Source organism: Cavia porcellus, unplaced genomic scaffold, assembly GCF_034190915.1.
Source record: "Cavia porcellus strain 051 isolate PalLab524CR breed Dunkin Hartley unplaced genomic scaffold, mCavPor4.1 scaffold_19, whole genome shotgun sequence".
NCBI lineage: Eukaryota > Metazoa > Chordata > Mammalia > Rodentia > Caviidae > Cavia > Cavia porcellus.
In genome coordinates, this window is record NW_026947502.1 from 16,856,147 (window position 1) to 16,881,607 (window position 25,461).

Sequence of the window (25,461 nt, forward strand, 5' to 3'; positions counted from 1 at the left end):
AAAGAATTGATTTGTAAAACTGCTCTATAATATAATAACAGTGCCTCATTTAGTGAAGGATGTGTTGGTGGTAGTTTTCTTGTTTCCATGTTCCAATAGTTTTCAAATGTTAATATAATTTTACACACATATATGTACACATGTACTATTTTCAATGAAAATATAAGCATCATACATGTAAAATAATGATTACTTATATATGCTATATACAACTTTTCAAAATGGATAAGAATAACTAAAAGTTGATTATCAAATACTGTGAATAGATTTCTTATAAAAACCAGGAAATTTAGCATACCAAGGTTTAGAAGACAAATTTTTAAAGGTTATTTTATAGACTATTCATTGAGTAAGAAAGATCCACAAAGGCTTGCTGAAGGATCCTGAAGATTACGATTAAAATTATGTCCAGATGTGATTAAAAAGTTTAATTTCCTTTACAGATTCTTTTAATACATTGGAAGATATATCCTGTTGCTAAAATCAGTTCGTCAGCCCCTTTTCTTTCCTTTATCTTACTTGTTTGATTTTTGTAGTCATCTGATTATATGACAACATGGGCAATAGGCCTTAGTCTATAAAAATAATTAGCTATTGTTGCTAAAAATAAATATAGTTATAACAACATAGACTCTTAAAAATTCAAATAGGACTAAAATGAGGGGTAAATGTTCCTCTCATTGCAACACAAAGCAGGAGAATTTCAAAGAAAAGGGATTTACATATGCTCTGCCTTTAGTCCAGTCACCCACAAGGAAATCAACTGACTGCATATGAATGTTGTTTTTTATTGAATTTTGCCCAGATTTCATAAGATAATTTTGCTTAAGGCAGAGATCTAAATGCATACAGATTTCCAGGTGTGTTTGTCAGGCCTCTTTTGCTTAATTGTCAGAATGCATCTCTTCAGCCTCAGTCTTAAGATGCAGATGCCAGTAATGGTCTCTGCTTTTCTGGGATATATTTCATATAGTTTGCAGTGGAAGGTGGATTATCTTGTATCTCTCTCCTAACTTATGGGCTTCAGAGTGCAGTGTCATTCCTCTGGCAGAACAGGTACTGGTTTAGAGATGATTCCCTGACATTTTCCAATAAGGGGTCTGCTTCATTCTCTTCATTTGTATCTCTTCATAAACATCTTGGTGGTGGTATGTTGAGTCACTGTTGACTCATGCAACCCTCCTCTACTCTCTTTCCCTTGAAGAGTGAATTGAATTTCCTCTGCAGCTCATGAAATAGGTTGACAGAATAGGTTTCTGCTTGGTATCAGTATCCATGGTAACTTTCTAACCAAGAAGGAAGCATACTAACTACACCCCCCTACCCCAGGGATGTTCAGGACAGTTACCAAAGGCCAATAAAAGTGAACCTTCTCACAAGAATCAGAAATCCTTCTGTAATGTCGAATGCCCTCCTGGCCATCTTCTTTTGCCCTGGCTTCATTCAAAAATCACCCCTGTGCTGTGGTCTATAGTCTTTACACACACACAAAGATTCCCAAGCAATAGGTGCTTCAAACTTCAAGAAGTTTGTATGTTTTACATTTTTACTGGGGATAGGGAACAGACAGGTCGTATAGAATCATGCTGATCACAGAATTTCCCTGTGCCTTTTAATTTATCAGTTTGTATTTCCTTTCATTCAAACTAAACTCGCCAAATACCTCTTCCCGCAGGATGGGCTGGAGAGACAGCCGCTCCTCCCCCACTGCTGCTCCCCCACCCCCAACAATGCAATCACGGATTTCTAAAACTGCACGATTTAAGAATAATTATCCTTGGCAGAACTGACAAAATAAATCCTCTGGCATTAGTGGTACAGTTTCTAGGCTTGTTAAAGTATTTGTTTGCTCCAGGAACACCAGTTCTAGGCTGTGTGTGCAGAGAAGGGTTAAAAAGCGCAAGCAAGACACCACGCATGTGTTAATTCCTGCAGCAGCAGCGCGCATCTCTTCCACTTTGACCTCACAGTTAATTTGCTGCGTGATAATCACGCAAAGCCTTTAGTGAGTTTTTTTCTCTTTTTTAAACACACACACACACACACACACACACACACACACACACACACACAGTTTTAAAAGAAAGAAAGAAAGAAAGAAAGAAAGAAAGAAAGAAAGAAAGAAAGAAAGAGCTAAAACATAAACCTAAAACAATGGACCTGGGGGAGTTCGCGTGAGTGTGAGCATCGTGATTATGCGCGCTTTTCTTTCTCTCCCTTTTTTATTTGTCTCAGTGTGAGTCTCTCCCTGTACCCTCCCCCTGGCTCAATTATATTATTCCCCTACATTTGGAAGCCAGCTTCAGGAGCTGACGCTTTGATGTTATCTGCAAGCGTTTGTGCAGATCTTATTTCTGCCCCCTGAATATTAATTCCTGAAGCTGGTGGCGATAACCTCTTCAGTGCTGGTCCCTGCGAGAGGCAGGTGGGGGGAGCCACCCTCAAATCATAAGCATAATAATAATACAAAGGGGAGGGATTCTTCTGCGAGCAGGAGACAAGAAGCAAGAGGGAGAAAAAAAGCGATGAGTTCGCCAAATATATGGAGCACAGGCAGCTCAGTCTACTGGACTCCTGTATTTTCACAGAAAATGACCGTGTGGATTCTGCTCCTGCTGTCTCTCTACCCAGGGTAAGATGTGCTATTTTCACGTCGTTTTGTTGTGGAGAGGTGGGGGAAGGGGTAGAGATGTGGAATTGTGGAGACCACCCAGATTTAAAACGTTCTCCTGGGATTTTTGGTTTGTAATTTAGGGAAGACTGAATACATGGGACGGGAATGGGAGGTATGAAAAAAGAAGGTCACGTTTGTTTAAATATTCATGTATTGGAATTTATTATTTGTTTTGTTTTGGAGTGGAAAAGCAAACCTCATGAAAGACTTTGCGTTTGAGAATATCATTTTCGTATTACTGCAGTCAGATGTGGAGTTGGGCTATGTTGATACCCGCTTGAATTTGAGGCCATGTTGAAGGCTTTTGGGTGGGGGTCTGGGGGAGAACATTGCAAATCGGGTCTTAGCGCCTTCGGGGAGATATGTATGAGGGAGAATTTGGGGATGGGGGCAGCTCTGTTTCTGTACAATAAAGTATGCCTTGCTCTCGCATCTGGACATTTGCTCAGCCAGGTTTTCTATCCAGCCTCTTTGACCCAGCAGCCCGATAGCCAAACATGGTTCAGCACCAAGGACAGCGCATTTGATTGTGGCCCAAGGAAAGGGACTTGTGGGGCTGACTAGACCTCTCTAAATCTAGACAGGACATGCTTCCACTCCAAATGAAGGCCCGTGGAGCCAAGGAGACCTTACAGTGATCATTGCTACCTCCTGCCTGGGGAGCAAAGGGGTCGTTGGGCATGGCTTGGGGAATATATACATGTAAAAAAGTGTTGGCCTTCCTACACTGTTGAAAATCATGCTGAATTAAGTAAATGTAATGCCAAAATTCTAAAGTGTGCCTTAATGCTGTGGCCTTGCTACACTAAGTAGGGAAGTGGTGTAGGGGTGGCCTCTGTAACTCCTAAGCATGTGTGTACTCTGAAATGCTCTACATCTAAAGGTTCTCTGAGTTCCTTTAAGAGTGTCAGTGGAGAATCCCTGTACACAGTACGCTACAATATTCTTCTACCCATGTACATAGCACACACCTCATTATTACTTCAAGTAAGTTAGAAGATATTACTGGAACTTCTAGTCAATATAGATGGTTCCTCCTCTTCTAGGATATGTGGCTTTCTGACTAAGAAATTAAGTCAACATAAGGAGTCAAATACTAACTTTGTAGTTTTGAAGCAAAGATAAGGATTGTTTAAATTTTCCAGAACTTTTCATATCTTACTCCTCTACTACAAAAATAAAACCTAATCTCATTAAAAGTATCAGATTAAGAAGTTTTCTCAGAAGAAGTGGGCCTTTTTCTGAAGAGGTTTTGTATGTATTTTAGTTAAATCCTGGAAAAATAATTTTTCACTTCAAAAATAACCCCACAAATATGTTTAAATTAAACGTATAAAGTTTTTAATCTTCATCTGTTTCAGAAGAGTAGAGAATTTATTATTGCTTACTGATAGAAAATGTCTTTGTTGTATTATCATGAATTATGAAACCTGTGGATTAAATCTAGACAAGATATGGAGAGGATATCTTTCATGAGTATATTAGTAAACAATTTTATGACTAATTGGATGAACATATTCTTATGCATTTTATCTCCCACCATCCTATTTTAGTCAAACATGCTTACTTTTTATTGTTCATAATATTATAGTACTGAAAGGGCATCCTTATCATAAGTTTGATCTTTTTATTACAATAATATATAAAAATCAAAACTTGAAGATATAGTTTACTTTTCTATTTGTGTATGAGCATGTAAAGTAGCTTTAAGTAATGGAAATCGCACCTCATAAAAACTCCCAATAGTTTTGTTTTTTTTGGTTTTTTTTTTTTTTTTTTTTTTTTTTTTTTTCTGAATAGCTATACAAATGGAATCACTGCAGATTGGTGCAGGGATGTGATCAGAGTTTCAGTTTGCTGCAATCTCATAAAAAAGCCATTTGAGTTTCTGAATAGGGACAGAGGAAAATAGAATCTTTGATTTCTGAAGCTGAATCTGAGTAAAAACAACATGTCAGTGGAAAAACTTGAGGATCCTAAAAACGTTTTTGGTAACTAATTAGTAATAGTAAGATAATATAGAAGTTAATAAAACATTTTTTAAGTTGACTTTTTGAATTTAAGAGATTTCCAAGAATAAATTCTTTCTCTTCTGAGATGGGTTATAGCATATGTGGATTTATATGCTAAATATAAAAAAATATATTTAGCATAAATTATATACTAAATTCATTAGGTTGTATTGGTATAAATTTAAAACAAGGAGGAAAATAAAGCACTAGATTAAGCATATTAGCAACTATTTCTTCTTTGAGGTGAATGAGTTTCATAAACTTGAAATTTTCTAAACTGTCACATATTTTATCTGTGGTACTATCATAACAATCACCTGAAAACTTATTGATTTGACAAGATTCCTAAATCATACATTATAGGACTCTAAATCACTATGGGTGCAGTAAAATACAGAAATACTCACTTTTAACAAGTTCAGTAGGCCTCACTCTGAAGTTTATTTATTTATTTATTTATTTATTTTGTTCCAGGGATCAAACTCATGACCTCATACTCTCCAGGCAAGCACCCAAGCCACTGAGCTAAATCCCTGGCCTTGAAGAAATGTTTCTTTCCTTTGCTAATTTCCAAAAATTTTTTCTTCACTCTACCTAATATTTACGAGCATTTTGGTTTCTGCTACTTTATCATTCAACTGTACAAAATGAATCAATTGTACACCCAGAATATATATATAATTGAGTGTAACATTCAACCCACAAGGATAAGGAATAGTCTAAAGAATCTTAATAAATTCAAATCATATATGAAGCACCAAATGTACTTACATGAATACAATGTCAGTGTATTTAAAAACTGTATAAATTCTACATACCTATAGGGACACATGTAGGTTTTGAGACAAATTTTGTAAAATACATATTTCAATTTAACTTCTTAGACTAAAAAATACTAATTAGAAGACACATTAAAATTCAGAAGAACATTGCTTATAATAAGGAGTAAGTGCTAAAAATCCCAGTTTTGTTTTCCTTAGGATAAAGAGAATATCTCATAACACATAATATCTAAGAGTTCCTCTACAAGGGCTAGATTGAACAAAAGCATATTGAAGTTAGATAATCAGCTTAATTCTTTCTCTAAAAGAGATGAATTAAAGATTCATAAATATTTCCTGTTCCTGATTGCTGCTAAATGGGAATGTTTTAAGTTGATTTTTAAAGAGGTGTTAAAGTAATCTTTTATCCCATAATTACATTTTATACAGATTTTTTTAACTTTGGCAGGTGATGACTATGATCTTACAGGAAATTCTGTAATGCTTTTCAATATAACCCTATTACAGCAACCTTGTTACTCCTTACATTTACAAATACTTCACATAGTTATTTCCACACACACACACACACACACACACACACACACACACACACAAAATCTTCCACAACATATTTCATTGCCTTACTTTTACACACAGTTTTCCAAATAGTCTATTTAGGGCCAGAATTTTCTAGAAATCAATTGAGCCAGAAATTTCTAGAAATCAATTGCTCATTGGCATCTAGGCAAAACACTTAGATAATAAGAAAGAAAAACTAAAATTGGCTTTTCATTTAAAATATTTGTTAAAAAACGTTTTCTTTGATATTTTAGGCTCATTTTACAATGGGCCATCTCAAAATTATAAAATCATGAAATACTGAATTTATTGACAGAAGTCGTTGTACATGCTTTAAATTTTGTTTTATGTTATCCAAATTGGAATGAGATTAAAGACTGATTTCAGTGACTTTATCACTCTTGCAAATATTATTTTAGTCGGGACTTGTAAGTGTGTTACAAGTTCCTAACCTGTAGAAAACAGTCTTTTCTGTGCTTAGTGTAAATGTTGTGTAGATAAATTACTCAAACCCCTCCACTTATAAAAAAGAGTACTAATTAGCTGCAATTGATTAGTTGAAGAATTGTCAAAAGAGAATGTAATTAGTATGAACTAAAATATAATCAGCTATTATGTATATACAAATTGTACATTATTCTTATCATTATGTATGCATACCTATATCTATTTACAGAAACACTTATTAATAATATGTAACTTTTAATTAGCTGTTGCCTTTAAGCAGATCATTTAATATCCATTCTTATTCTTGATTTTCTTGTTTATCAAGTGCAGTTTATAATAACTAATGCACAGTGATTGTGAAGATTAAATGTAGGTATATTCTGTACGAATATTTTATATATGTAAATATAATTTGGTATCTGTAGATATATGACAAAAGTTTATTTGAAAATATAACTATATTTTTCCTGATTTTGAGATGTCATGTAGATCCTTTATAATGCCGTTTGTTTTCCTGGAGTTGAGGATCTAATCCAGGGCCTTGGGCATACTAAGCAGGTGTTTTATTGTTAAGCGCAGTATCAGACAGATGCATTCTTGTCTTCATGTCTACTTGAATAAAACACCATATTTGGTGTGTTCCCCTGAATTGAAGTACTGAAACTCTGACTCTCTCAGCACTAACATTATACAGATACCAATAGTGGTCAAACCTTCAGACATCTTTAATTATAATTTTTAATCAGTTTCTTTTGATCAGTCAATCTGGCAAAAGTAATTTGGAGAAAACAAATACCTGTCACTCTAGTAAAGCCTACTATAGGAATATTGGTTTGGTATTGATAATACTTTGCTTCTATTTTCTGATGGGAGAATTTAGAAATATACTAAAGATCCAGCTGGTCCAGTAAATGAAATGTTTTGTGTTATCCCATCTAATTTATCATGGGAATGCTTTGAGATACTCACTTTCATTGATTTAACATTGTTAAATTATATCTTATTGCATTGTTGAAAACTCTACACAGAAATCCTTAGAAATAGTTTTCTACTACGTAGCTCTACAATCTCAGAAGCATATTAAATGAAACTATTAGATCAAAGCAACTATAGTTAGAAAATATATTTTCTTAATGACTATGTCTGTGTAGGTAAAACATACTTCAACCTGCAATTCATTTATAACCCAGGAACTTAACTATTGCACGCCATCCTAGTTTTAAAGAAGAGACCTTACTTACTCTCTCTCTGTTCAGCAATTTTGCAGCATAACTTGATCAATATTGTCCTTCAGTTTATTAAAGAAATTTCCAGAAAAGTAAAAGACAAATTTGAATCAAATTAAAGTAAAAATAATCTTATACCACCGCAATATCTATCTATCTATCTATCTATCTATCTATCTATCTATCTATCTATTTGGAATTCACAGATATTTTAAACATTTCAATCCCCGCAATCATATAAGACCCAGCTTAGTTGTCTGTATTATAAGATTGCTTAGTATTAAAATGTTGAACTTTTAATTTCTAGAGGGATAAGAAGTTATAATTCCTAGAAAGTGATCGATGTTTACTTTATACAAAAACTTTTGCGTTCAGTTTCCTATTCTCTCAATTGACTGGTGAGTAAAACAAAAAAGTATTTTCTCCTTCAAGAATTGTCAAACATGACATAAAATAAATTTAGGGAACTTGTCCAGGACTCTGAATATTACCTATCTGGAAAGATGGAAATTCTTCTTAATGTTTTCCTAGTGTGTACAATATACTTCACATGCATAGTCAATCTTTTTCTTTCTAAATGTAAGACCTGGATTGTTTTGAGACACAAAAGGCCTCTCTACTGCCTTACAGGGAAGTTTATTTCTTATTCATTTGTCCCATTTACTAGAGAATAAATATCTTTTCAAAGGAAATAAAGAGCATTTTTAAAGTTATACATTAGCAGCTTAGGGTAAAAATAAAATTTAACTCCAAATAATATTAATCCCTATAGTATTATAGTACAAGAGTACAAAATATGGTAATAATTCTATATTATTATAAAAATCATTTGATAACTTTGCATAGAAAGTGCCATGTAAATGCTAACTAACTAGCACTGATATTATACTTTACACCAATTAATAAAGAAAGCCATATAAAAAACAGAACAGTGGGAGAAAACAGGCAATGTTTACAAAGCAAAGATCCTTTGTGATTATTGAAACCCTGTCACAAATCTCTTTAGTTGTAGAATCAAAATCTATAAGTAGATTTGTTTACTACAGGAGAACAGTATCAAAGCCCTGAAGTTTTAATGTCTAGCAGAATAAGAAGCTATAATTTCACATTGAAGCAAATATTCAGTGAACTGCACAAATACTTTATGTGCATTTAAGTAAAATGGACAAAACAAACTAAATATACCATATCCATATTCAAAGTATTTTTTGAAAGAAAAAAAAAAGATGTTTTTTACCAGCTATTCATTCTTTTAATAAACTGGTATTGAAAACAACTTACAGATCCATAACTGGCAAAGGCAACTCTAGATACATAAAAAGCATATATATATATATATATATATATATATATATATATATATAATTTCTTGACTCATAAAACACCTACTATTTGAGTTGTCTGCTCTAGAGATTAGGTGAATAAGTACCCAGAAGCTGAAATCATGCTGTCTGCCATCATGGAATAGCAACTACATGCATGAGATGACCAGCAATAGTCAAAAGGAATACAAATAATTACTGAATTTTAACTCAGGTAAGTTCTGCACAGGACAATGACATGGTGCTGTGAGGAAATATACCATATTTCTAGTGTGAGAAAGACTAGGACAGAGGATTTGAGATATAAAAGCCAGCTAAAATTCATCCACAATCATTTAAATGCATAGTCTTAATGTTCTGACATTCTCTTGTTGGTTACTAGTTTTAGATGAATTTGTTGCCACCCATTGTAGAGGTTTTCACTTGCAAATAAATGAAATGTTTTTGAAGAAGTAAAAAATTTTGAAATGTTCTGAGGACTATTTTTCTTTTGTATCTGAAAATATCTGCTTAACAGACAAAGAATTTTATTAAGGACAACTGAATGAAGGAATGTTGTGTTATATCACATTATTTATACAGAGACAATTTATCAATCAATAGTTCATTGGTGACTTTTGTTCTACAAATTCCCTATCCACTGGTTTATGAGCATAGAAGGTTCAGATCTTGGAGTTATATGCATGAAAAAGGATCTATTTTCTTATTAATACCTTCTTCTGAGACACCTTCTCTGAGATTTTGGAAATTTAATATAAATACTACAAGCTAATGAAATAGATTACCTTACAGATTACTATCAGTTGTAAATTGAAATTAACTTCAGAAATATTAAGCCTGTATTACTGAATACAATAGATTAAAGAAATACAGTGAATTATGTTAGAAGTTTTTGTGTTAAGTGCAAAACATACCTTATAGTGACCTGTAACATACACATAAGAAGAGATTTAGTAAATTAATAGATGATAGTAACTGTGTTGATAAATTATCAGCTACTTTTTAAAATCTGCTTTCTTCCAAATTCCTCCTTCAACTTATTCTATGGGGATAAAATTAATTTTTTGAAATATTCATTACTCTAAATGGACAAAGTTGTACACTTAAGCATAATTTCATTTTTACCTCACAAAAGAGTATTAAAATAATTTTAAAATATATTCATAAGTTTGAGTACCCTATGAATTGCTTTTAAATTTGTTCAAAGTGGGCTGGGGATTTATCTCAGCGCCGTGTGCCTGCCTGGCAAGTGCAAGGTCGTGAGTTCAATCCCTGGTACAAACAAACAAACAAACAAACAAAAAAACAAAGAAAATTGTTCAAATGAAATAACAAACAGAACTCTAATTCACACATTCAAACGTGTACCATTTCTTAATATACTAGAGATTTCCCTCTTCTTAGTACAAAAAATAAGAATAATATTAAATAGGGGCTAAATTTTAGAATTAATGCCACATAGTGCTGCTTCCCAGTGGAAACTCATTCAACTGAGTCATCTCTTTTGAAAATCTTCTTTGCTTATAAATGCCTGCATTTTTTATATTTTAAACTTATAAAACATTTTAATAAAACACCTTTTATTTTTCAAATATGTACATTTGAAATTGATATTTCTTGGTTCAATTCAACTAAAAATTCCTTAAGTAATATTTTATATTATTTGTTATTACTTCCTAACTCTTACAGACATGGGTCTTACCAAATTATAAGTAATTCTAAGCATTTACATATTTTTAGTTTATTTTACATGCAAGTAATTTCTGTAAAGTTCCTTAACACTATAATCAGGATTTGTATCTATAAGATAGCAAACTGATCCTATATCTTCCTCAAAACTGTGGACAGTATATGATAATTGACTTGTTCTCATGTTTAAATATTAATATGAATTCACATATTTAATGTTATACACTCAGTTTTGATATACTTAATCTGCTTGACTTTCCCTACAACTGGCTTATTGCAAAAGTTGAATTTAGAAGGATGTGTTCTAGAAATTATGTTTGTCCTCAAGCATGATCTGTTGAATGAATATATCTTCCCCTCATTTGGCTAACATCTCAGTAAATCCCAAAGATTTTCCATCCACTCTAGGGTTTAGAATCAATCATTTTCTGGTGTTAAAGTCTCATCTAAATTAATCCTTGAAGCTCTTATTCAGTTTAAATCTCTGTTTTCTATTCCGGTCTGGCTAAAGATGTCAGCAGCCTGGATCTATTTCTTGACTTTTCAGGTTGTCCTATCTTCTCATATGCTGCTTTTGTTTTTTTCCATGATTATGGTGGAAAGTAGGTGAGGAAAAAGTAAAAGAGACAAAAAGATCTTAATTTTTACTATCTGGTACCAGATGGTACAGGCTGAATCATTCTCTTATGGTGGTGCGGGTGGAGTGTCACATAGTTTCTATGGAGAAACCTCTTCCTTCTGTACACTTCTGATGTTTTGCAGAATTGTACCATTTCATCAGTTGGGGTTCTCTTTATAAAGATTAACATTTTACAACCCTGGGCCTTGCACATGCTAGGCAAGCTAGGCAAGCACTCTACCATTCCATGGGTTGTTATTCTTATTTTTATTGAGTTATAATTTCCTAAGGATAGAGGTAGAAGCACAAGTATCCTCTTTATTATTGCAGAACCCTAAATTTGGGAAGCACAGAGAAAATGATTTTTCTTACTTCTCAAACTAGAAAAATTGCTAATTGCTTATTCCCTTCTCTTAACTTGAATGAGATAAGCAATTTGGGTGCAAATTTGTAGAATTCTTAATATTTCTGATTCATTTTAAGCATATCACTTGTGCAAATCAATAATGTCACTAATAGTGTGGATTAGGCCCTAATGAGGAAATATATGCCATTGAATGAGACTCGCTACCAGGCCTAGCTTCTTGAACTATATGTAAAGAAAAATAATTTCTTCAAAAGAGAGTGTAGAACCATTGAAGTTAAACAAAGCAAAATTATTCAAGTCAGTATTCACAACAAATATAGATTGCTAGTTTTGAAGTCAATTTATTTTTATCAGCAAGGAATTAAAGCAGCGACTTGAGTCTGCTAAAGAATATTGGGGAAAGAAAAATGCAGGTTGATATCTTACTATTTAAGGTCATGACTGACTTCCTTTTCTATGTATCTCACTGATCTGATCATAGGAAAACCAGCATCTGTTACTGAGGTTTCTTTATCAACCATCCAAAACACATTTGACACCAGTTTTCCTCTCTTTCAGTTATTTATTACATAGCAAAGAGACATCCCCCGAATTACACACTCAGACAAAGTTGTTACCAATACCAATGCCTATAGATATTATCTGTCTTTGCAGAGGTTTTCTACATAACTAGTTAGCCAAAAGTTAAGAGTTTTTAAATAAGAAATATTGCTTATCTAAAATAAGGAGAATCATTCTCCTTATAAGGAGAATGATTTGAAGAACAGGAATACAGGAGTAGTTTAGCTGAGTGATTATGGGTCAGAGTCTCTCATGAGATTACAATCAAGTTGTGGAATAGGGCTCTCCAGACATTGTGATCTCTTCAAGAGGCTGAGGCGAAAGAGACAGAGACAGAGAGACAGAGATACAGACAAAGAAAGAAGAGAGACAGAGAGAGACAGAGACAGAGACAGACCGAAGGGGGGGGGGAGAGAGAGAGAGAGAGAGAGAAAGAGAGAGAGAGAGAGAGAGAGAGAGAGATTGAGAGAGATAAGTTTATGTAATGAAATTTCAAACATTATGCTTATGCCATGTACTGAGGGTAACATAGGTTAACCTATACATTATGGAACAAATGTAGTATGTTTGGCCTGCTATAGTAAAATACCAGAGGCTGGGTGGCTAATAGATGATGGTAATTTTTCAGTCCTACATGCTAGAGGTCTGAGACCAGACTACCAGAGAGGCTGGTTTTGAAGAGGCTCTTCTTTGAAGAGGCCACAAACTGCTCTCTTATGCATATGCACAGTTACTTGCTCTCACAAAAATCTCATTAGATCCCTTGAAACATGAGACTCATCTTTCTAACTCTGTTACTGGTGTTGCTTTCAGAGCCTCTGAACTTCTTTGGATGTTGTTTTGAAACATATTCATCCCCAACATGAAAATTACAAGACACAGATAATTTAAGATTTGAGAGATAATGTTTTCACACATGTTTCCATCTCTTAATTTAATAAGAGAGGTTATAAGGAGAATGATTTTTATCTAAGCTAATTTTTACTTTTGAGAACATGCAGTAATAAAAGTGATAGTCATGGTGGCGTGGGAGGGAACAGCTTTCAGTCACATTGCACATCATTTCATGAAAAACCCTTTACAGATTAAAAATACATAGTCAACAAAGTGAACTTAGTTCCCTAAAATGAAGAATATGTGAGCAAGAAAAGAGATCTCAAAATAACGATCACAGTTAACTCAAAATTTCCAAGTACTTTTGTTGTCAGTGAGTCATTTATAGTGGAATATTTTCCCTGTCCGAGATGGAATTCATCTTTAAACACTTGCAGTTCTCATTTGCAGAACAATTCACTGTTTAAAACAAACAACCAAAACTGCAATACAAAGCCATATGGATATTTTCATTCAGTTTTATTCTTTTTTGATTTGAGTTAATTTTGCTTGCTTAACTAATGTTTAAGTTACAATGAAATATATCAGAAATACGCAAGTGAAGGCAAAGCAGAAGACTGAAGACAAGTTAGCACACTGTGGCACAGGTGACTAAACTGTACACTCTTGAATTTCTATTTATGGTATCAGTCACCCTTGCTTACCTATCCACTATGTTCCTAATACTATGCTAAATGCCAGAGATACAGCTATGCACATATCAAGCAACTTTCTGGCTCTTTCAGAACTTATATTCTAAATACATGGATTTTAAAAGACAGTAGCACATTAAATGTAATAGTATGTGATAAGCCTATTTTACAGTTACTAGTATTTTCATGTATTGGTTTGTTTTGCTTATTGCTTCTGATTTAGAGGAATTGGTAACCTGATACACCTTTTATGTTTCACTATTTTTATCTATATAACTCCAAATGCTCTGTCCATTGTACCCAGACTAACACGGGCATTATTTGACTGTAGTTGAGCTCTGCAGTACTCTGCTAAATATGGAATGAAAATAAATGAAAAGTAAACAAATTCTCTCTTACCTAATTGCTCCTTTCCTTCCTTCAAATCATATTTATTGAGATTCTAAAATTTTCTTGCCCTATTTTATGCTGGGGCTAAAGCAATGAGAAAGAGAGACATCTTTATCCTCAGAGTCCCTGCTGATTTGAGGGAGAGCAGACCATAAAGAAATGAACAACAACAAAATGAAACTTTCAATTTTTGTTAAATGTTTCAGAAATAACTAACATGTGTGGTGAAGGAAGAAAACCCAAGAAAATTTCCCATAGGGATCAAGAAAGGCCATCATGAATAATGGACAAGAACTGAAGCACTGGATGCTGATGCATTGTAATCCCAGCTATGAGGCGAGGCAGGAGCTCAGGGTCAGCCTGGATGGTTTTCTGACCTACCTGGATACTGTCTCAGAACATGCAGAGAGAAAAAGGAGTTTAGGGGCTGAACACGTGGTTCAGAGAGGAGGTGGTCTTGGGTTCAGTTCCTAGTTCTGCACACACAGTTAGTTTACATAATTTTTGAAATTAAAAAAGCAGTGGAATTCTGGGGATGTGTCTCCACGGTACAGTGCTAGCCTAGCATGTGAAATTCAATCTCTGTAAGTGCCGAAAACAAAACAAAGCAAAAAACAACCCAAGAAGTTTGAAGTTATAAATGGGGTGTGGGAAATGTAGCTACCAGGTCCCATACTTACAATGACAATAGGCAGATGTAATCATAGGTATAATGGTCCTGAGAAGAGTAAGGGTTTGGTAGCTTGGTATAATTTGAGAACTTAAAGGAAGACCAAGATGTCTGAAGAACAGTGATCCAGCATTAAAGCATCAGGAGGCAGAATCTGAGAAACACGGTTTGTCAGAGCCATAGTAAATGATGTGAATTTTACTCCTCATCAGAGACTTGAGCCTAGGAAATACTACATGTATTAATAACATCAGTTTCACTCTTAAGGAAAAGGTATATCTGTTTGATTTGAGGAATGCTGAGCACTGCAATTTAGCTACAATTTTCATTTGCTTGACATCTGTCTGAATTGTTGACTTTAACTTTCTCAAAATTTAGTGTCATAGTATAACAAAGCAAGGCCAAGAATCAGTTCTTGATCTTGCTATTGTATCAATTATTTGAAAAGAATAAGGATTTTATGGTAGTAATTAAATTATTGCACTATATTTATTTAATGTGTGTATAGAGGTTTTGTTTTATAGACCTAAATGCTTTGTGTCTAATAAATCGTGAAACTACCCCTAAATTCCAAACGGATTGTTTTGACATTAATTGATTGCTTTAAAATATTAAAGGATTCTCAAAGAGAACATTAACATAAGAATATTTATAGCTGAGCTGGGGACAAATTCCTGCAATCCCTGTACTCTTAGGAGGCATAGGCAAAAAGATCAAAAGTTTAAACCCATCCTGAACAAGTTAGCAGATTTATCTACAATCTGTCTCAAAATAATGTATTGCTTAGCTTCGTACATTAGAAGTACCAGAGAAAGTAATATACCAAATAAAAGCCAAAGAAACAACAACAACAAAAAAATACATATGAATACTGTGTATTCAATTAACTAAAAACCATCTAAATACTTCACTAATAATATTTTTCTTCCCAGGGGATTGTCAATAAACAAATATTTGGCTCAATTATGACATCTTTTAGTATAAGGGCATTTCAGAAGATGTCATGTTAGAGAATATTGTAAAAAAATCAATGATTTAATTAGTAGATCAGTAGTTTTAAATTTTAAACAAAAACAAAATTGGTATCTTTTGAGGTCTAATTGTAAATATTTTGCATACAGGTGTTTATGGTTTTTGGGGGAAGGGAAGCAGGATCTCCCTATGAGTTTAGACTGTCATTGAATTCACTATGTAGCTCAGGATAGGAAGAATTCATAATCTTTCTGTATTGGCCTTTTGAGTGCTGGTATTATAAGTAGGTACCACACTTTCTTACACATATAAATTCTTCTAAGAATTTACTACCCAATCTCCTCCCCAAAAGCTTCCTCATTCTTTTCTTTTTTAGCTGGCTTGTACTTTCCTCTCATCCTTAATTCCTGTAAACTAGTCTATTATTCATCGCTGAAAAGTCTTTTTTCAAAAAATATTATAAATAGAGTCATACGGTTCACCTTTGACATTCATCTAAGTTATTGAAATGTCAAATGCATAAAGAGATGAATCCCTTACCATGAGTCACCAGATAAATACGAATTAAAAGCACGATATGATATCACCACACGTGAATTAGAATACATAAAATTTAAAAATACTGGAAAGATCAAATATCAGTAGAAATGTGAGATAACTGGATATCTCATATGTTGCTAGTGGGAATTAAAATAATGATATATAGTTTACTCTAAAAAACAATTTGACAATTTCTTATAAGGTTAACAAACACCTACCATATTTATTACTCAGCAACTCCTTTTCTAAGTATTACATAGAGTAATTTAAACTGTTATGCAATATTCTAGAATAATAGCTTTGAAAGCCAGTGATTGCCTAGTTAATTCTTTTGGTGACACTCACATAAAATAATCACAATAAATTTTCTAGCCAAAATAGGAGTGTTTTTTTTTTTTTTTTTTTTTTTATTTTGAGACCATGTATAAACGAGACCATGTGTTGACAGTGAGCTCTTCAGTGATCATATGTTGTGCTTTGGTAATACTGGTGATTATGTACCTACTGATGTTGGAAAGACTAGAAAAGATAATTGCAGAGAAGATGTGAAGAAGTATGGATTCCATGGGCATCTAGTTTTACAATTTAAACACTAGTTGTACACTTTTGAAGAAAGAAATGATATATAGCTCAAAAAAAAAAAAAAAAAAAAAAAAAACTAAAACAAGTCATCTGTTTTTTCCACTGAAGCATTCTCTTTATAGCATGAATCCAAAATGATTTAAGGATTCTAATCTTATTGTATGATAAAAGATATAAACTTGTAAATCTACAATGAAAAAAGCTTTTTATATTATATAAACTTTTTACTTACATGTAAATAAATTCATGGAGTTAAATAATGCTGACACTTGATATTAAATCAGAATTATTTAAAATTTCATTAGATCTTTTTAAGAAACATTGTTCAAGAATTCCTGGTAAAAAATACATTCATAGGCCACTAATTTGTACTTTTTGTCAGAGATGGAAAAATTTTAATAGTAAATATTTCTTTATTTTTTGACTTACAAAAGGAATACATGCTTATAATCACTTAAACATACACAAAGATATAAAATGTTTTAAGACTCTCTCTCCACATTTCATTATTCTGGTGTCTACAAGGAAGCCAAAGTTAACAAACTGGTATATTTTCTTCCCCATCTTCCTTCATGGCAGCATGTGTTTTTGAAGGATTTCTTTCTATCAGTGGAAAGTTACAAAAATGTACAATATGAAGAGAATGATATAGCAAACCTATATGTACACAATATCCAACTCTATCCTTTACTGTTGAGAGTTGAATATTATATACATAGAGGCTTATTACATGTAGAGAATACTGTTTACCTTCCTCCTTTTTTCTTGGAGTTTTAAACACCAAATCTCATGCATCTTCCCAAGTAGCCCTCAATACTTCAATGAATATGTACGACTTCCTGACCTTGTCACCAACTATGTGTCACACCTAATAGTAATGACATGTCTTAGAAATCAAACAGTCGAGTGGTGGTTTCACACTTTTAACCCTCCTGAACCCCAGCTCCCTATTCCCGATTGCTGAACATATGGCTTGTTCCTGTGGGTTCTTGTGTGTGACCATCCTCTCAGGGAACAGCCAGCTATGCCTTGTCCCTGCTGCCCTGTTGCCTGCCTTCTGCCTGGAGGCTCCTTCATGGATCCTTGCAGACCAGGTTCCCCTTCAACAAAAGCTCTGGGCTCTGAGGACCTTTACATATCATAGCTGCAGAGGAAACCAAAACTGCTTCCGTAAGGAGGAAGTGCTGAGGGACAGACAAGGACCTGTATGGAACTGGGAGCCCAGGGAAAGGTCAGGGAAAGATGTGGCAACCCCTTAGCCTCACACCTGCACAGAGATCCTGACGCTGAAGCCCTCCTGACTTTGGAGGAAGGAGGACAGAGTTTTTAAAATTAGTAATGCTAATTTCTGAGAATACTGCTCAAAAGAGATGCCTGTGAATAATCCTAAGTATTTCTAGAAGAAAATATTCTTCATACCCATGAAGACTGAGATTTGGAAACAAATATGGAGGCACACTGATCAATTGATATAACCTTAATGCTAAGTAGGAGGTGCCAAAGAAATTAGTCATATTCTAGCATGTGAGAATATTTTATTATTATCTGCTATTGATTTTTAAGTGTTAACCTTCTTCTTTCTGTTTACATATTTGTTCTTCTCCTTCAATAGACAAGAGGTAGTGTTAGATTAGTATGTACTTTGGACTTCTTCCAATTTGCAAATATCTTATATAAAAGAATATCAAGTATAAGATGATTAATTAAGAGATTACAAAATCTAAATCCATAATGTATTGTTCCCAAAATTTAGCAGGTCATTTGATTTTTTTTTCTCTCTTTGTTTTTTGGCCACATCAAAATGATATCTGTTCTATCATTTACCAGATTTTTGCATAATATCAACTACTATATCTTTCAATGTAATCATTTCACTTAGTAGATTTAAGGAAAGTAATACTGGTAAGTTTATGGTACTTTTCATAAGAGAAGATAATTGACAAGCAAATTCAATATACTAATACAATGTTTTCAAATTTATATTACGTATTTTTATTTAGCAGGTGTGTTGAGTTTATTATCACACTCCTTTCTAAGTAGATTAGCATACTGGAGAGAGTGGCAAAAGATAAATTACAAATAACCTGAGACTTTTGCCTTGTAATAATATATGTTGAAAGAACATTAGAGTGGGTAAAACTTTCTCACTATATACTTAATGTCTTTAATACTATGCTTCTGTGACATTTAAATCATTTTGTGATATAGGGACAGGTGTCCCAAACTGTCTTAGGTCAAACGGGGTTAACTCAACAAGACATAAATATTGAGGATGGTGCTATTTTGAATTGTGAAAATATTTTGAGATAGATCTGACATCTGACTTGCCTAAGGGCAGTTACTCCAGTGATTGTTTATTCTTAGAAAAGAAAGCTGCCATGACCCTGTCAAATTCTATTGCAGTAACTCTCAATTCTTTCTGCACTTTTAAATTTGTTGGAAACAAATGTCTTGGTCCCACCCCAGACCAATTAGATTAGTATATTAAGAAGTTGACCTTCCACACTGGCTCTTACTTTCACAAAACTCTCCAGGTATTTAACCAAGGTTAAGGCTAACTGGTCTGTATTTTGTTTCAACTTTGAGTGTGTGTTGGACATCATGAATTCATAATGCACAACAGTCATTGTGTAAATGAAGAAATACAAAGTATTTCATTTTAGAACTATTACTTGGTGGTAAATAATTATATAATTCTCCATCATTGTCTTTTATGGCTGCATGTCTTCTGTAGTTAAGATTGGTCTTAGGATTCTACAGTAAGAATGCATCAATAAATGCAGTCAGTGTGTGTGTCTGGAATGAGGAAGAGAATTTCACCAAATTATATTGACTTACCTTACCACTGTATTGTCAGTGTAAGCCAATCATAATCAAACTTTATTTCTTAGGCCCAAAATGCACTTAAAAGATCTCACACATTTAGAGGTAGGGCTTTCGGAAGATGATTGGATCATAGAGTTTCTTGGTAAGTTCATGATTGACTGCTGTTAGCAGGGAGTACCTGGATGGTTAAAGAGTGTCACTAGGGCTTTCTTTCTGTTCTTCATGGCTGACATAACAGAATGAGCTTTCTTCTACTGTGCCCTTCTAACATGTTATTTCTGTGTTGGAGCCAGCCAATCATAGGCTGAAACCCCAAACCATCAACCAAACATCTACTCCTTTAAAATTTGAGCATTAGGCATTTGTCCAATGGGAAAGCTGAGTGATACAGAAAATTGGAGCTAAAGAAGGAGGGCCATTCCTTTGACTATAACCCACCATGAAGAACAGGTTTGTGGAATAAAACTGGACAAATTTGTAGACACTAGGTAGAGAAAAATTATTAAGTTGTGAGAAATATAAGTTGTGAGAAATATTTGATGGATAATTATGGTTGGGACTTAGAAGACCAAAATATTGATAGGAACGTATATAGCAGAGGCCAGGATCAAAAAGTTTCAGCTGAGAACATGAATTCCATTGACATTTGTCCTAGAGATTATGCATATTACATTTCCATAAAACGTATCCTAATTTTAACCATATTCTGAGGTTTTTTCATAAGACAGAGATTAAACGAGATAGACCAGTCAATGGGTGGAAGAAATTTCAAGATAGCTCCACATAAAGATGGTATAAGCCTGACTTATAGTGAGAATCAAGTACAAACAGTAGACCAAAAGCTTAAGAGAAACTTAACTTTCAGCCCATAAATCTCAACATATGAAATTGGGGCTAAAGGAATTATGGTTGTGGAAGAATTAAAACAATTTTTAAAAAATAAACCACTTTGTACAGCATTAACAAGAAAGATGCTTTCATGCTATCTCAGAATCAGCAAAACCCAAGTCATAGCAGTTTAAAGAGTACAAAACTGTAAACCTTTCATTTGAGGAACATCATTAGCATGCAAGCCAAGAATGTCTTCCTAGGAAATTGTTCCCCTATGAATCATTTCACTATGCCTAACCATGCTCACACTCAGAGGCCCCTGCAGTGGGGCAAGGAAGTCTGACTATGACTCTCGCTGGCAGCCAAACTTGGTATCATCTATATGTTACTGGTTTCACTGGCATCCAGAATGTGAGAAATGTGGAATCAAGAAAGCTTCCACCCTGATTTCATAGGAAGTGTAAAACAACATTGTCAAGCTAAGTCTGGGTTGAATCTGACGTTATCGAGGATAGAACACACACACACACACACACACACACACACAAACAGACACACACAATCTGAAGTTAAAAGTACATCAAGAAGCAGAATCAAAGCACCTTCACAGTCATTTTTGGTTTTTATATGTGCCAATGCTTCCTAACTTAGTATGACTGTTCTGATATTTGCAATAAAAATTCATCTTGACAAATGAAACTACATAAACACTTATTTGAAATGTGTCACTGGTGACTATCATTAAAGTACAGTTTGCATTCTAAATATTGGAATATATATTTTGGATAATTGTTTCAGTCATAGAGTATGTTTTAAGCTATTAACCCAAAATCAAAGAATTAAACTAGATTTGAGATCAGGGATTCATTCATTCAGCATTCGATCACTCTCAGATGTTTTATTTTCCTGTCCTAATCCCACCTGCTTTGCTCAGGTATGCTCAGTAGGTGCTTCGTATATCGCTTATGCGTCCTCACTGGGATTTACAGAAAGTCGGAGGCTACTGATGGATTCTACAAAAGGATCAACTGGCACACCAGTTCTGTTCACTAAACACTATCTTTAAAGACCTCCTAATCCTCCTGGGAATACAGAGTGGAAACCCTCATCCCATTTTTGTATAACTGGATTCCCAGTGCTCTCTGAGAATGTAAACTGCACTATACTCTCATCTCCTACGCCTTCTATCAAAGTCTCCACCTTTAAAATGAACTCTATTATATGTCCATCCTACTCTTGCTATTGTATTGTTTTCTCTACAGAGGAAGAGTTTAAATGAGACTATTAGGGCATCTATTATTAAGTAATTTGGGAGTTTTGCTGTTACTCCTCTGCAAGAAGAGGTCAAATAATTGGTATATGCTATGGCATGTTTTTGGACTCTGCTATTAACTTTATGCTGAACTGCCATTTCCTTTATTGGGATCAGGCATAAGCTTATTTATTCTTCTAAGGGGCTACGAGCTAAAGTGACCATTTATTTTTGATGCTTTTATTGTTTGATAAATATATATTAGAAGATAACTTGGTCCCAATTTTTTTCAAAGTCTTTCAGTTTTGATTGTAACAAATGAAAATGCCTACTATTAATTTAAATTGTGCATCTTTTGTGTAAAAGGAAGACAATTATGTCAGTGTTCAAGTTTTAAACTAGAGAAGCATTTAAGCCTTTCAAGTTCCTTCTATAATACAATTAATATATAACTGTGATTCTTGGTATTATTATTTCTCTGAGGAAATATCAAAAAGTAATTGGTTCAAAATAACAAAAAAATAATTCTTACCACAAATCCTTATTAAATACATGCTCATGGAATTTGTAGTTTAACTGAAAATAGGCACATAGGTTACTGTATGTTATCGTTAACACTGTGAAAAGGCCAGTCATCTATGCAGAGCATAAGAAGGAAGGAATTGGCACGTAATAGAGGTTAAGACAGGCAGGTCTTGTGTGACTGATACTTGTTTTGAAATTCAAAGGATCAGTTCACATTTCCATCAACTATGTAGGATGGTTCCTTTTTATGCAAATATTTGATATTCATTTATTTCTTGATTATTGTTATTCTTTCTGCAGTAAGATGGAATCTTAACATTATTTTTGATTTACATTTTTCTAATAGCCAATGTTGAATATTGTTTCTTATGTTCGTTGGCCATTCGTTCTTCCTCTGAGAAGTGCTCATTCATTTCACTTTACTATTTCTTGATTTTTTAAAAAGTGTTCCTTTTTTTTTAAACTTCTTTATATGTTTTAGGTTTTTTTGTTTGTTTGTTAGTTTTGTTTTGTTTGGTATCTGGAACTGAACTCATGACCTCACACTTGCCAGGTAGGCGCTGTGCCACTGAGCTATATCCCCAGCCCTTCTTTATATATTTTAGATATTAGTCCTCTGTTTGGGTAATAGCTGGAAAAAGTTTTTTTTTTTTCCATTCTGTAGGCTATGTCTTCAATTCTACTAATTGATTCCTTGTTCAATAGAAGCATATTTAATTTGATGTTATCATATTTGTTTGGTTCTTGCTGTTGTTTCTCATATAATCGTAGTTCTATTTAAGAAATTATTTGCAAAATAAACCATGCCACATATTAGGCTGAAGGGTGCAGGAAAGGAAAAGTTGCAGAAAGGGAAGAGAATATGTGCAAAGCCAGTGCAGTTTGACCTGGTTTCTGGGACAATGTGATCGACTCTCAGGTAATGTGAGGATGTAAGAACTTCCCATGTTGAAGATGCTTTTGCAGCAGGAGATTACCTTTGGGCTCTCCAGCCTGAGGCAACTAATAGGGAACAGGGGAATGACTGTAAGTGTGGCTAAAAAAGTTACAAATATGTATATGTATATATGATTCTGGGTGGGGTCTTACACGCTTGTGATTCCAGAACTTGGGAGGCTGAGAAAAGCTGATCACTGTGAGTTCAAGACCAGTCTGGGTTACGTGGTGAGTTCATGGCTAGCTTGGGCTACATAGTGAGACCTTGTCTCAAAGAAGCAAAAAATATAGAAAAAGATGAAGTGGGTATAAACAGTTAAAAGGTAATATTAAAAAAGCAAAAAAAATATACAATAATTTTAATAGAAAAGACAGTGTCATTTTTAAGTCATTACATCACAATGTGTTAATCAAGTTCTTATTAGTGTACATTTGCATTTTTCCAGACCGTTGGCCACTGTTAATGAAACTGCTATGAACAACCTTGCACCTTTTATGAATATATTAATATAATTTTGAGACACATACTTGATTTCTTTATATAAAAGACTGTATATGATTCATTGCATCTGTAAAATATTTTAACCAAAATTGTATCTCAAATATGAGTAAAGTTGTGCTCCTTTTGGTAGCACACATACCAAGTATTAGTAAAATTAATGCTATGAAAAAGTGAAACATCTGTGATTTAAAAATACTTTAAGCAAAAAGTGAGTTTTTTAAAAAAATTCAAATATCTTACATACATTTTTGTTCCTGAGGATTAAATATAGTGACATTCTACCACTAAGCTTTATCTCTAAACTTTTATTTTTATTTTTTATTTTGAGACAAGGTCTTACTTGGTTGTCTAGACTGGTCTTCAACTTGGAATTCTCATGCCACAATTTGTATTGTTTTTATGATGCTTTGTATTATTGTGCTTAAAAGATATATCAGTGAAAAAATACATATTTTTCATTATTTTACTATCATGGAAGAGTACAACAGCTAAGTTTGACCCCAAAAAATACAGAGGCATATTAAATCTATAGGAGTATAAAATATCTAGATGAAAATGAAAATTTCATAAACACAGTTAATTTTCACTTGACAAACATCCAAAATCATTACCAAATTAAAGTACTGAGACTCTTCTGTGTGATTGTAAGCACACTCTTATTGAATAATGTCTATATTTTGTTTCACAAGCTTCTTTTATTACTAAAGAAAATCAATTTTATTGAGTTGAAATGGAGTTTATATTTATAATAATGCCTAAATTCCAATTATGCATAAAACTATAAACATGAAAATGTAAATGAATAATTTAATTTACGGCACTGACTTTCACATTAAGAGATAAGGCAGGAACCAAGCAATCTGCACTTTTAAAAAGCCTATTAGGATTGCACACTCACACACCCACACACTCACAAACCAACGCAGCTGAGATGAAGTGTCACCAACCTAACCACTGAAAGCCTCAAATTTCCGTATTTATATGAATCTTTTGCAGAACTTGCTCAAAACTAGACTCTGATTTAGAAATGTAGGAGATGCTCATATCTGTATTTCTGAAAGCTCCAGGAGACATTGATGCTATTTCCTAAGCTCTTGGACAGATGATTTTGTTACAAAGTTTTGACTCTTTAAAGAAATGAAACCCGCACAACTGTCACTGTCTCTCAGATATTATTCAGAAGGCAAAAAATGCTCTTTAAAAATGATATAAAGATTAATTTCATTTTGCTTCTTGTCTTCTAAAAATTTCTTATTTCTTTTCTTTCTTTCCTTTTTTAAACTAAAAGGCAGCAGGAGGAGTAATAACCTACGGCCGCAGCACCCAGCTGCGCCATTCAGCCTGGTGCCCCACATCAGAAGTTCAAGTTTACGTTGCTTTCAGTCCACACAAAAGCTAAATCAATTTTCTTGAGTCACTGTCAGTTTATTTCTGCCTGGGCATTCTCCTGGAGTTCACAAGTGCACAGAACACTTAATGGGCAGACTTTATTATTCCTAAATAGCCTATCTGTGAATACAGAAGTTTTACTTCCAAAGAATCACAGAGAAAGAAACAGCCAACCTTGAAGGAGAGGAGATCTTTTTTTAAAAGAAAAATCTGGAAGCAATCCCAGATTATGCATCAGCCCCTTTAATTTAGACTCAACA

At 33.8% G+C, this 25,461-nt stretch overlaps 1 protein-coding gene across 2 annotated transcripts in view; it reads left to right on the forward strand.

The window, feature by feature from the left end:
* The first annotated feature begins 1,937 nt into the window (after nt 1-1,937).
* Nucleotides 1,938-25,461, forward strand: part of Gabrg2 (gamma-aminobutyric acid type A receptor subunit gamma2) — an 83,427-nt gene continuing 59,903 nt past the window's right edge. Inside the window, exon 1 of one of the 2 annotated variants that reach the window (XM_003473354.5) lies at nt 1,938-2,632. In XM_003473354.5, the coding sequence (XP_003473402.1) occupies nt 2,526-2,632 (107 nt within the window). In that variant the 5' untranslated portion in view covers nt 1,938-2,525. The remainder of the gene's footprint in view (nt 2,633-25,461) is intronic. The other variant, XM_003473353.5, reaches the window with a different exon arrangement.